This window comes from Taudactylus pleione, unplaced genomic scaffold (assembly GCF_031769625.1).
Source record: "Taudactylus pleione unplaced genomic scaffold, aTauple2 ptg000136l, whole genome shotgun sequence".
In the NCBI taxonomy this organism is placed as follows: domain Eukaryota; kingdom Metazoa; phylum Chordata; class Amphibia; order Anura; family Myobatrachidae; genus Taudactylus; species Taudactylus pleione.
Window position 1 is genome coordinate 7,923,343 of NW_028284538.1, and position 13,926 is coordinate 7,937,268.

Sequence of the window (13,926 nt, forward strand, 5' to 3'; positions counted from 1 at the left end):
TCTGAGTACACACTGGAGGGTGGGCAGCTTAAGTAATACAACGCCAGTTTATACAAGGGTCTCCAGATTGCCTTTTTTTTCTTCCAATATTTGAAGGGACTCTGTGACATTTCTACTTGTGTCCTGAAAATAATCCTCCACCATTCTTTGGATGGTAATCGTATTAGATGGAGTTACGGTAGAGGTGTCACTGGTGTTGGGCAATTCTTTTAGACCCGACCAGATGTCAAAATGTTGACTTGACTTATCTGCATTACCACTGGGTCTTTTGGAAAGGTGAATTTTTCTCTTGCTGCTGCTGGAGAAACCGAAGGAGGAGACGTCATCATAGTGCCATGTGTCACTTCAGCAGCCAACTTGCTTACCAGAAGCGCTTTGGTTCTTTTAAGATCTGGGTCAGTTGTAAAGAAAGAAATGCATACAACTTGAACCTAGGATCAAGCATGGTTGCTAAAATATAATGATCAGATTTCAAGATCTTGGCCACCCGTGGATCCTGGCGAAGCGAACAAAGCACTTGATCTATCAGTCCAGCATACTTTGTGAAATCACTTTGTTTAATCTCATCCTTCAATTTCTCCAGCTGCTTTTCCAAAAGCCTAATCAGGGGAATCTCCTTACTCAAGCTTGAAGTGTCAGCACTCACTTCACATGTGGCAACTTCAAATGGTTCGAGCACTTTGCACAAGACAGTAAGTACTCTCCACTGTGCTGGGCTAAGGTACATTCTCCCTCCTCTCCCAATATCATGGCTTGTCGTATAGCTATGGATGGCTTTTTGCTGCTCCTCCATCCACTAAAGCATATAAAGTGTTGAGTTCCACCTCGTTACCACTTTCTGCTTCAGTTGATGGCAGAGCAAATTAAACTGCTCTTGCAGGTGCTGCAATCTCCTGCATGCTGTTGCTGAATGCCGAAAATGTCCCAAAATTTTTTGGGCCACAGACAGCATCTCCTGAATGCCCCTGTAGTTTTTCAAAAAACCCTGCACCACTAAGTTTACATGTGAGCAAAACAGGGGATGTGCTGGAATTCACTCAGCTGTAATGCTCTCACTATATTTGTAGCGTTGTCAGAAATCATAAGTCCTGAGGAGAGTGCAAGTGGGGTAATCCATGTTTCTATGACATCTCTTAGTTTTTTAAAGAGGTTGTCAGTGGTATGCCTCTTATTGGAGCCAGTGATGCACAGAGTTGCCTGCCTATGAATGAGCTGGTGTTTGTTAGATACTGCTGCTGCTGAAGGCAATTCACCCACCCAGTGGGCGGTCACAGTCATGTAATCTTTAGTTTGTCCACCACTGCTTGTCCACATATCAGTGGTTAAGTGGACAGTATGTACAATAGCATTTTGCAGGCCAATAATCAGGTTCTGTTTAACGTCCTGGTACAGCTGAGGAATGGCTTTTTGGGAAAAATGAAACCGAGATGGAATTTGGTACCGGGGACACAAGACCTCAATTAACTGTGTAAATCCCACTGCATTAATTGCGGATATTGGACGCAGATCTAATATTAGCATAGCTGTCATGGCGTCAGTGATCCGCTGTGCGACATGGTGAGAACTGTCATACTTGCTTCCCCTTGCAAGAGATTCTTTAACAGTCAATTGTTTTTTTGGCAAACTACTACTAGTAGTCTTCTTCTTCTTGCAGCACCAGACCTAGCGTTCAATAATTCAGTTTCTCCTGAGGTGTTCTGGAAAGTGGAGGAGTCACCGTGACTTAGCATTAACAAATTGGATGCTGGACTACCACTGATCATTCCTGAGGATATTGATGAGGAAGGTGTTGTCGGCGGAGATTGCAGGTGCTGTGATTTAGTAGAGAGAAGGCATCTAGCTAATGCTGGACAACTTGTTATTTTTTTTGCAGTAGTTTCTGTTATTAAACACCTGTCATGAGCTCGCTGCAGATGACGTAATAGCGTGGAGGTTCCTAGATGCTTAACGTCCCTACCTCTACTAACTGTGGTCCCACAGAGGCTACAAATGGCTTGACAAACGTTGTCAGAGTTTGGGTAAAAGTATTTCCACACAAAAAGATGTGGATTTGTTGATTCTATGCCCAGGCATGGCAGTGGCCTTCTTATCTTGGCCAAGAGCTGCTTCCACTGGTGCCTAACTTATACAAACAATATCCTCATCCTCAACATCCTCATTAGTGCCAGCGTCAGTTGCACATATATTCCCCTCATCCTCTTGCAATTCCACGGTGGCATCCTCAATTTCTATGTCCTCGGCAATACTGCTCATCCCCACAACTACAGATGGAAAAGAAACTGTGGAGGGTGGCTTCTCTGAAAGGTCAGGCTTACACATAGCAATACCACTCGTGGACCCACTTAGACTCTCCTCAGGGATTTCTGAAATTTGTGTTTCAAAAAACACAGTTTGATCTGCTGCCTTATTGGTTTTAAATGTTTTTACACTTCTATAGTCAGATTGAAAAGTTCTTTTATTGTCATGAGAGACACAAGATGCCTCACTGACAGTTGCAGAACCACCACTCAGAAATAAAGGGCAAAGCCTGAGTCATTCCTTGCCACTACGTGTGGTGAATGGTATGTTGCCAATTTTCAGTTTTTCTGCAATAGTAGTAGTTTTTAGAGGGTTTTTTTGTCATTACCCTTGTGAAATCTAGGTTTTTTTGATTTCAGGTTCCCTAATTTTTTAAAGTCTCTACGCCCTTGAGCATGAGCTTTAGATGAAAGTGATGGACTTCCAGCAGCTGCAGTGCTAGCATTTGCTTGTTGTTTCTGCTCTCCTCTCAGTTCTTTCTCATGATCCATATTCATTTATCACTTTGAACTGGAGTCACGGAGCTTGTATACACCCAATAAGGTCATGGAGCCTGTATACACACAGTGGGCTATGCCCAGTAAGGTCACAGAGCTTGTATACACACAGTGGGCTTATGCCCTGTCACGGAGCTTGTATACACACAGTGGGCTATGCCCAGTTAACGTCACAGAGCTTGTATACACACAGTGGGCTTATGCCCTGTCACGGAGCATGTATACACACAGTGGGCTTAGGCCCTGTCACGGAGCTTGTATACACACTGGGCTTATGCCCCATCACAGAGCTTGTATACACACTGTGGGCTATGCCCAGTAAGGTCACTGAGCTTGTATACACAAAGTGGGCTTAGGCCCTGTCACGGAGCTTGTATACACACAGTGGGCTTATGCCCTGTCATGGAGCTTGTATACACACAGTGGGCTATGCCCAGTAAGGTCACAGAGCTTGTATACACACAGTGGGCTTATGCCCTGTCACAGAGCTTGTATACACACAGTGGGCTATGCCCAGTAAGGTCCCGGAGCTTGTATACACACAGTAGGCTTATGCCCTGTCACAGAGCTTGTATACACACAGTGGGCTATGCCCAGTTAGGTCTCGGAGCTTGTATACACACAGTGGGCTTATGCCCTGTCACGGAGCTTGTATACACACAGTGGGCTATGCCCAGTAAGGTCACGGAGCTTGTATACACACAGTGGGCTTATGCCCTGTCACAGAGCTTGTATACACACAGTGGACTTATGCCCTGTCACAGAGCTTGTATTCACACAGGGCCTGATTCAGAGCCACTCGTAAGCGGCCGCTCGTTCATTCGGAGCGATGTTTGCGCATCTGCGCATGCATATGGGTTTTAGTACGCATGCGCGACCCAGTCAGTGCGGTCAGAAATCGTGTGCTTGCAAAATAGTGAATGCCTGCTAATTTGAGTGACAGGATGAGGCATTTGTGGGTGGTAACAGCGGAAGGTGCTTGAAAACGGGGAGTGGAGATATGAACGCAGGCGTGCCAAACCGTCAAAACGGGCGTTTTAAGGGTGTGCATAATTAACAAAGCAGCGTCATTGACCACGTCACTTGGTTGTCTTTTAGCCTGAACTGCTTGCATGATTGCGGTAGGAAAATGCTGCCACAAGAATAGCAAACAGTTCAGACACCGTTCAAAGTACTCGATTAATCTAATAAATAGCAGAGATGACGTATGATGCGAGAGGCCAGGAGGCAATTTTTTCAAAATAGCAACCGCATGTTTTGTTCGCTCGTTCAGACATAGAGGCGTCAACAAACCGCAAAGAGCGAGCACTTAATTTAAATATCCGGCCCCTTTTTCAGAACGACCGTCCGCAAATAGCGTTCGGCTCTGAATCAGGCCCACAGTGGGCTATGCCCAGTAAGGTCACGGAGCTTGTATACACTCAGTGGGGTCATGCCCAGTCACGGAGCACACACAGTGGGCTTATGCCCAGTAAAGTCACAGAGGTTATTTTTTTTTTCTTTATATGATTGTGTTATTATTAATCACTGTCAGAGGGCTAATGCCAGTGGAAAGAACAAAACTTGGTGCCAGTGCCTACTACTCTAACTCATCTCACTCTCTAACTAACTAACTATGTCCATCCGACTCCTCACGTGAAATGGTGCCGCGCCTTTTATAGATGCCGAACATCACATGGGTCTCGCGAGAATCCAACGCCGACCGTGTGACGTTCGGCCTCGAGGTGGAATCTGTTTGGAGCGGTTCGGATTCTGAGGAATCTGAACCGCTAATCTCTATTAAAAATAGATCTCTCCCTAAATCCTTAACAATTAAATTACATTAAGAAAACTACTAAACTGCTCTATTGTATATGAACAAGAGAAAGTAATCTAAGCAGCTGAGAAAAAAATAGTCCCTCCTGCTCAGGCTGCTCACTACTCCCATATCCTTCCACCGTATGCACTTCCTCTGTAATGTTTAAAATACATACAAAGCACAGCTACTTGGAACAGGTACACAGTTACTGGGCTGACAGGCAGGGAGAGAGCTCCAGGAACGGTGACTGTGTGTCTGCTGGACTAAAAGTGAGTAGTATACCCACTGCATTTTACACTGAGGCTGTGGTCTAGATCTAGAAGCAGGGGTGGGCACTATGCAGCCCTCCAGCTGTTGTTGAACTACAAATATAATAAATAGTCTCTTTTAAATGCACCTGCTTTTTTTTTTATGTTGTTTTTTTTAATAATGTCCCCCTCCCCCTCCTAACATTCCTCCAAGTTAATATAAAGTGGGACATTTTGCATTACGCGTAATGATCGGTAGGGTTAGTATTTGAGTATATTCTGTACCTTTTCCTGTCACTTTAATAATGTTACAATTGTCCAGTTATCCCTCCATGCATCGTTGGTCTGCTTACATATCTGGTTAAGGGGTGGGGAGGTGGCAAGGAGAGAGGACTGCTTAAAATGCCAGTGTAGAATGTGGAGGGACCCTGATCTGTATACAGATTTCAGGATATGAACTTTTTTGTTTTTTTTAGTCCAGCAACAGCAGAAAAGCCAACAATGTGGGTTTTTCAGTCTATATAATGAATTCTATGTAGTTTGTAAAGGATTTCTGTTATGATGCACTGTTCTGCTGAAAAATCTCCCGGATGACTGTGCATCTTTGGTTTATTACTGCGTTGTCCTTCTTTTTTTTTTCTTTCTTGGCTTGCCTCTCTTTGTCAATGAATGATCGCAATCATTTTACAGTATGGGTTATAGAATGCCTAGCTGAATGCTTGTTTGCATACCAGAGATCCTGGCTGTATTCTGTTTGTGCAATGTTACCAAACGTAGCTTCTCAGGCCCAGTTGTGCTCTCTCTCCTGGAGAGGGGGTCTGGTTATCATGGGATACAGGATGCAGACCCTATGGAGCTGTCAGTTGTTGACTGCCCAGCTAGAAGTGTTTATCACATTCCTCTTCTATGCCATATTTGTCATACATTTCAAGCCCATTTATATGGGTTAATATCTAACCTGATGGAACTTCCAAGAGTGAATCTTGCTCTTTTTATAAGCCTTCCCTTCAGAACAGCAAAAACTGAATCCGCCAAGAAAATTCTCCTCCATACGAAGTCCACATAAAAGTTGGGTCAGTGCTAAGTACATGGAAAGGAACGCACCCACGCTAAAGTCACTCAAAACCACCCAAAACTCCCCAAATCCACACTAAATCACACAACCACATACTGATCCACCCCCACATTTACACATTATGGGGCATATGTATCAAAGCTTGATGTGAGATAAATATCTCCAACCAATCAGTTTCATTTTGCAGGCTGTGTTTAAGAAATGATAGTTTGAAGCTGATTGGCTGGTGATATATATTTCACAATTTTATCTCCCATCAAGCTGTGATACATATGCCCCTATTTGCACTATTTAGTGTGGATTCAGTTTTTCTGTGCGTGTTCGCTGTAGTCAGGCCTTTTCTATATATTTAGCATGGAACTAGCCTGTTCTGTATATTTAGTATCTTTTACGATTTTTGTGGAATTAATAATGTCTGGCTTCTCAAAGAGGGTTTACTAAGTTATCAGTGGAAAGGAAAAATAATCAGGGTTTTGAAGCTAAGCAGTAAAAATATAAGGTGTGTAGGTGTCACTGTTTGCTATTTGTAGCTGGAATATTATGCATATTTTACTCATAATTTTACTGATTAGGAAAAAAATATTGACTAGATTTTGCAGTGTTGGACCGCTAGATGACAGCCATAGAGCATGGACAGCCGTCCTTGTCAGTGGCTGTAACTTGGCGACCGTGCCTTCTGAAACCAGGCATGTATTTCTCCGTTTGACTACAAAACACTCTATGGAAATAAACCTGATGCTTTTATTCTGTCTATACAAAACCATTGTGTGTGAAAAGAGCCATATGAACCCTGGGCTGAATTAACTAGGGGGATCACTGTATGGTGTATGGTGGGACTCCTTTTTCTAAGGTGTGTTTTTTTTTTTTTAGATTTTAGATATCTATCTATTTATCTATCTAAATTAACAAATGCAAAGTGAATGAACAGAAGAGAAATTAAATCAAATGACCACCCTTTGCCTTCAAAACTGCATGAATTAGTCTTGGTACACTTGTACATAGTCAGGGATTTTGTAGGATTATAGTCAGGTGTATGATTAACCAAACAGGTGATAATGACCATCATTTTCATATGTAGTTTGAAACACAGTCATTAACTGAAACAGAAACAGCTGTGTAGGAACAGCCAAACTATGCTACAAAGGTGAGATTGTGGAAGACAGTTTCATAGGGATCAGTAACAAATCCCGACGCCGGAAGACTGAAAGGAGAAGATCCCAACAGGTAAGTATTTTTACTTTTACTATTACTAACCCTACCCCCCTAATTCTAACCCTTCCTTAGGGGTGACTAACCCTAACCTCCCCCCCAAGTGCCTAACCCCCCTTCCCTGCAGCCTACACCTAACCCTCCCGGGGGGTGCCTTACCTTAAGCCTCCCCCCCGTGCGCGGCTGTCCGTGGCTGCCGCCCGACTTGCCTTCGTTCGGTATGCAGGGTGTCAGGCTCCCGGTGCAGGGATAATAATATGCATCGGGATTTCGATGCCTATCATTAGACCCATGCTGGGATTAGACAGTCCGGAGCCAGGCAGTCGGCATTTCAACCATTGGCTTCATGACTGCATCCCGTTTCATACACCATGGCAAGATTGAGCACAGACACAATTTAGTTATACTGCATCAACAAGTACTCTCCGATTTTCAAAGCAGACAGGGGTTTCAAGATGTGCCAGAACTGGCAGAAACCAGTGGGACCCAGGAACCCCTATCTACTGTTCAGAGAAGTTTGGCCAGAAGTGGTCTTCATAGAAGAATTGCAGCCAAAAAGCCATACCTTCGACATGGAAACAAGGCCAAGCGAGTCAAAATTTTAAATATTTGGCTGAAGGCAGTTTGTTCACCGAAGGGCTAGAGAGCAGTACAATAATGAGTGTCTGCAGGCAACAGTGAAGCATGGTAGAGATTCCTAGAGGTGGAGATTATTTATCCAAGATGTATGAAACAACCTCCCTCCCGAGTTCCTTCAAATACTGTGTGCAAGTGTACCTAAAAGGGCCACACAATCCCTAAAAATGGGGACACTCTTAAATTACACAGGTTTCAGAGTTGGCTCCAGTGGAAATTGGCAGTCTGCCAAAAACCTGAGAATGCTACAAAAGAATTCAGTCTGAGCTAACTTGATGACTCATGCAAGTTCATATTAAACCCAGAGCCTCTGTGTCTGCGTGCAAGAGGGCGTAACTAAATCTGTGAGCCATTTAGCAAGATCTTAAGAGGATCCCCAGAGGTAAAAAAAAAACACATTTGTCCCCACATAGAGCCCATTCATGTAATGCCACACAGAGCCCTTTCAGTTTCTGCAACACAGTAGTACCCCTTGTACACATTATGTCATGCAGTAGTAGTGCCCGTTCTACATTATGCCACACAGTAATGCCTCTTAAACATTATACCACATTATACCCTTTACAGATTATTCCAAATAGTAGTAGTGCCCCATATAACACATTATTCCACACAATAGTTGTGCCCCTTACACATTATGCCCCCCCCCCCAGCAGCTCACCACCTTGTGTCCCTCCAGCAGCCTCTTGCCTCCCCCTGTGTGCTATCAGCAGCCAGCAGGTGTGGATTTGGGGCAGGGCCACCCGCTAATTACAGCTGGCACCGTGGCAGACAGCGCCTGCGCTATTTGAATCTGGCGCAAGTCACGAGCCAATAAGGAGCCACCACTGCTGATTGGCTGCCGGTCCATGAGCACTGATTCCCTTACGACCAGCTGCGCTGTCTCTATGTGACTGCCTGCCAGTTGTAATCAGGCAGCGTCCACAACCAAATCATTATCATTGACACCTGTGCCCCCCTTGACAGCTCTGACTGGACCGGCCCACCTTGTGTGCGTGACTGAGTGTAGGGGAAGCGGCGGGCCATAGAGGCAGCTCAGGCATCATAGCAGCCGCACCTCTTGCACCCACGGTAGTTACACCACTGTTTGCATGCATGTTAGCAAACAGTGGGGTCCTTTTCAGGATCAATGGAATGGGGTTATGGGCGCAGACAATGTAAACAAAGGCGGCAGGTGTACTTCAGGGTCCAGTGTTCAACCCTTCACAGCAGATAGCGTGATCACCTCCTTTCCCTTTATACTTTTTCAGAGTGGCAAGCTGCGTGCCCAACTTAACTAGTTATGGCTGACACAATGACCCAGAACACAAAATTATGGTTTTTATTTTTCAGGAATGGGTTTCTTGAGCACGTTTCAAGGACAGCTATTACACAAACAATGCATTAAGTAGTTTTACACTAAGCAATTGGTATTGAATCAATAATTCATAGTTTAAACTAACCATCTGCAAAGCTCACACATTTGTGCAATAGGCACTAATATGAAATTACATTAAGATCATACACCTCATCCAATTCTGACACTGTTCATTACTATAACAAATATAACTAGTATGGACTTCACTATCTAAAGTTTATACTGCACTATAAAACCGTTTTTCTATTATAAGTCTCTAAGGGTTTAACACTAGGTCAACCTCGGTGGTGCACAGTTCTCCCTCTATCACTTTTTGCAATGAATTCTAATTGCTTAGCTAGCGGTCAGTCGCAACTGAAATAAAGGTGGGTACACACCTAGCAGACATTTCTGCAGATTGAGTGATCTGCAGATATATCTGTAGATGATGGTCGTTCATAAACACTGAACGACCATCATCTTCCAGGCAGCCGTGGGTCCCGCTGGCAGGGGGTCGGGGCCGCCCCCTTCCCAACGGCTGCTGCTGCATGTGTACGGGCGGTCTGCAGAGGGGCAGATATGTCTGCAGATATGTGTCCATCCGCTGTGCAGCACAGCCAATGTGATGTCTGTGAACAACGAAGTTCACAGGCATATCGCTGGTACACACTGGCCAATGGGCACCAGATATATTGGCTTATCAATTGATCGGCCAATATATCTGTCAGCTTAGGACCTAGCTTTAGTTGAGCTGGGAGGTATTACTGAGTTTCTTAACATGGGAGATGAAGTTCAGGACAATGAGAAGACATTGCTCAGTTGAGTATCTGTAGCAGCTATATAATAGTTATAAATATGGGAACTGAGCCAGCAAGCAGTCACCTGGTATTGTAAATATCCCCCTTAGCTTAGCTCCAATGCTGTCTATCACTCTGCCACACACTTGCACAGACCAGGAAGCTCTGCCAGTCCCTCTGTCTCCCAATTGCAAACTCCTTCTCTAGAGTCCAAACTGTGAACCCGACTCAGTTTCTGAGGTGTGCTGAGGCAAAGGGAGCACCGTGGGACAAAGATATCTCTCACTTAGGTACAAGTTTAAACAAGGTGGTTTAAACCAGCCAAAGAGGATGTAGTCGGCATCCTGGCAGTCGGAATCCCGGCTCCAGAATCCTGATTGCTGACATTCCAATGGGAAGTGTTAGTGTTAGGCTGCTTGGGAGGGAAAATTTAGGGTTAGGCTGTGGGAGGGGAGGGTTAGGGGAATGGGGTTAATATACTTATTTAATTTTGTCAGGATTCTGACTGTTGGGATGATGCTGTCTGTATTCTGACTGACGGGAACCTGTACCCAACCCTTCCTTAGATGTCCAATCCACTTTCCAAACTGATTTATACTAAGTAAAAATAAATTCCCACTTCTGAACTGCCACACTTTACAGCAGCTGCAACACACTTTGACGTTTTTTGTCACTTAGACTAACGCTGTGTAAATTGTCCAAAAAGTACTTCATCCCCACTGGTAATAATATTAAATTCTATCACATTGTTATCAGACTTGAGGGTAAATGCAGCCCGATAGCTGCAGATGGCCACTTTCAGGGTTAACATAGGCCAGTCATGTCAGAAGCGATTGAGGACTGGCTCTTGTGTGTTTTAAAGTACATTTAATGTGTTGGTGTAGGTTACATTCTTGCAATATATTGTTTAGATGACTTATTAACATAACTTTACTCTCAACTCTGTTTGCTTTTTCTTTACATTTAGTTGATTCAAAATGGTGCCAATCAGCACAATAAATACTGAAAATGGGAAAGTGTCCTGTGAGACTCCAGATGGGACCGTGATTAACATCAACATTAATCAGCGATCTTTCTTGGACTCTCTGCTGGACACCATCAAGATACTCCAGACCAAGACAAAATCTCCAAAATCTCCTACAGAGACAAAGCCGATCAGAGGGACTGCTAATGGACTTACTCTCGGGCTCGGGGTAAGGTGTCCTAAATTAGAGGTCTTGTGCTTTTCCGATTTTGATACGTGTAATTAAAATGTCATATGGGGTGATATTAGAAGCTGAACCTCTGTGGACACGCTGTTAATGTGAATGTTCTGATATTTTTTAAGTCCTATACCGCAGGAGAGGAGTTCTCCAAGGTTCGTTTGTCAGTAGATTCCTACACTGTTTTATATTGACAGAGTGGAAAGTCTTGAATGCTCCTATTTCTTACATCATGGGAGTAGACTGCAAAAGCTGTGACATGGATTATGCTTATTGGATGAGACATCCTCAACATCAAAATTCTTTATATTTGGACCGGAAACCCCAGCAAGAGTCCTAAATGATTGGTAATTAGGTTTTCCTATTAGTACAGAGGCAAAAAATTGTTGTTACTAAAGGTAACGCTTAGCCCAGTGCTGGTTGTGCTAAATATAGGGGACCCCTACATCTTTTGTCGCCTGCATTTTCACAACCAGGACTGGCTCTGAAAAGTCCGGGGCTGGCTGTGCTTTTAGCGGGAGGGGGTCCCACGTCAAATTTTTTTGGGGAGGATTTAACTCTTTACAATTTAGTTTAACACAGATACATGCACAAATTTCACTGATCTGTGCATGCTTCTGTGTCAATTGAACCTGCTAATGCTGAAAACTAAAGCATGAAGCATATTTATTATTTTGGGGATATGAGGTTTGGTTTTGAGTGAGATTTGGGGGTCTATTTACTAAGCAGTGTTAGGAGACAGAGTGAAAAGTGATAAGGTGCCAGCCAATCAGTTCCTAACTGCCATCTCACAGGCTGTGTTTGAAAAATGACAGTTGGGAGCTGATTGGCTGGCACCTTATCACTTTTCACTCTGTCTCCTAACACTGCTTAGTAAATAGACCCCTTGGTGTTCGATTTGCACATGGGCATACAATATCGAACCAAATCGAATTTGGGGCCTGATTCAGAGCCGTTCGCTATTTGCGGTCGTTCGTTCAAAAACAAGGGGTGGCTTTTCAAATGATCCGTTCGCAAATTGCAGTCTGTTCACACCTCTAAGTCTGAACGAGCGAGCAAAACATACGCTCGGTTATTTGTTAAAAACGCCCCCTGGCCGCTCGCACCATACGTCATGTCCGCTATTTATTAGATTAATCGAGTACATCGACCAGCGTATGAACTGCTCGCTATTCTTGTGGTTGGTTTTTGCTACCACAATCTTGCGAGCAGTTCTGGCTATAAAATAACCCAGTGACGTGGTCAATGACGCTGCTGTATTAATTATGCACGCCCATAAAACGCCCGTTTTGACCTTTAAGCACGCCTGCGTTTGGATCTCCACTCCCCATTTTCAAGCACCTTCCCCTGTTACCACCCACATACGCCTCATTCTGTCACTCAAAATAGCAGGCATTCGCTATATTGCGAGCACATGAATTTCGGCCGCACTGACTGGTTCGCGCATGCGTATAACGATCCGTACGCATGCGCAGATGTGCGAACATCGCTCGGAACGAGCGTACTGCCGCTAGCGAGTGGCTCTGAATGAGGGCCTTGATTTGAAAATTGAATGCAAAATCAAATATTAGTATAGTAAATGAGTGATTTAAGGGATTTTGCAGTTCAATTTAAATTCGATTTCTGTTGATTTTATAGATTCACATAATCGAATCCCATATTGAATCTTAGTAAATTTAGCCCCTGGAGTAGCAGTCATGAAGATGCTATTGCAAAATGAATGAATCTGCAAAGTACCAACAACACAAAGAGGAACAAGTTTTTATTTCAAAGGATTTTTTATGTTAAAAAATAATTTAAAAAAATAGGTCTGTGTTGAAGGAAGCTCAACGTACATATCAAACACCCCGAAATTTTAATATGTTGGTAAGGACCATTGTGAACGTAATGGGGGTAGGAGTTCCCAAACTGCTTGGATCTTATAAATTAAACCACTCAGCCAGGTGTAAAATATTTAATTAAGATTACGGATATTCACTCCACATTTTCAATACATACAATATGTCTCTTTTGGACTTTTGAACTCACGAGGACCTTTGCAAATGTACTAATTGTGATCATGGCTAAGTTAAGAAAGGGTGGAATATTCCTCTGCTCTGGTAATGACAAGTTTAGAGGTGTCGTCCGCTCAGGTTACAGGATGGGTTCTGTCACCTATGTCCAACTGAAAAGTAACATTTACTAGAGATTTGATAAAATACCGTTCATGGAACGATATTTCTAATTCTAGAAAGAGAGCTGACATTTAGGCAGGAAGTATTTACACTCAGGAGCCCTTGGGCAACAGCAGGACTGTGCCTCAGAGACATGGACCTTACGGTGACCACTGTAGAAGTCGTTCCATTGGCCAAACTGCATAAAATAAATCTGTAATGCTTTCTAACAAATTGAAACAAGGATACTGAATATCAAACTTTATTTTTGCTTTCATCAAAAAGAAAGGCATACAGTGGTGGTCTGTAAACAAATGATTGATAAGTCGCAATTATTGCAGATCACAAATGCATTATAATGACCCTAGATAGGAGAATGGAAGGATAGGAAACATATATATCACAAGGTCAGGGGTAAGAATATAAGCTGTGTATAATGCCTTTTTAAACTTTCACGAATACCTTCTTGATAATGCCTCATTTCATTCATACAACTGATATTGTGTCCTATATTAGCCATCAAGGTGACACAAGGGCTCTGTATGATAGAAATACATCTTTACTGTTATGGGCACAAGGCAATCTGGCAGGGCTGTTGGCAGTCCATATAAAAGGGACAAGCAATGTCAAGGCCAAATTGAGTTGCAATAGGTGCCAGGCGAGTCCGTACAGACCAG

General features: G+C 43.5%; 1 protein-coding gene across 1 annotated transcript in view; it reads left to right on the forward strand.

The window, feature by feature from the left end:
• Positions 1-4,774: 4,774 nt before the first annotated feature.
• Positions 4,775-13,926, forward strand: part of LOC148522959 (transmembrane protein 176B-like) — a 31,861-nt gene continuing 22,709 nt past the window's right edge. Inside the window, exons 1-2 of the mRNA XM_088473595.1 lie at positions 4,775-4,862; positions 10,862-11,087. Of these exons, the coding sequence (XP_088329721.1) occupies positions 10,872-11,087 (216 nt within the window). The 5' untranslated portion in view covers positions 4,775-4,862; positions 10,862-10,871. The remainder of the gene's footprint in view (positions 4,863-10,861; positions 11,088-13,926) is intronic.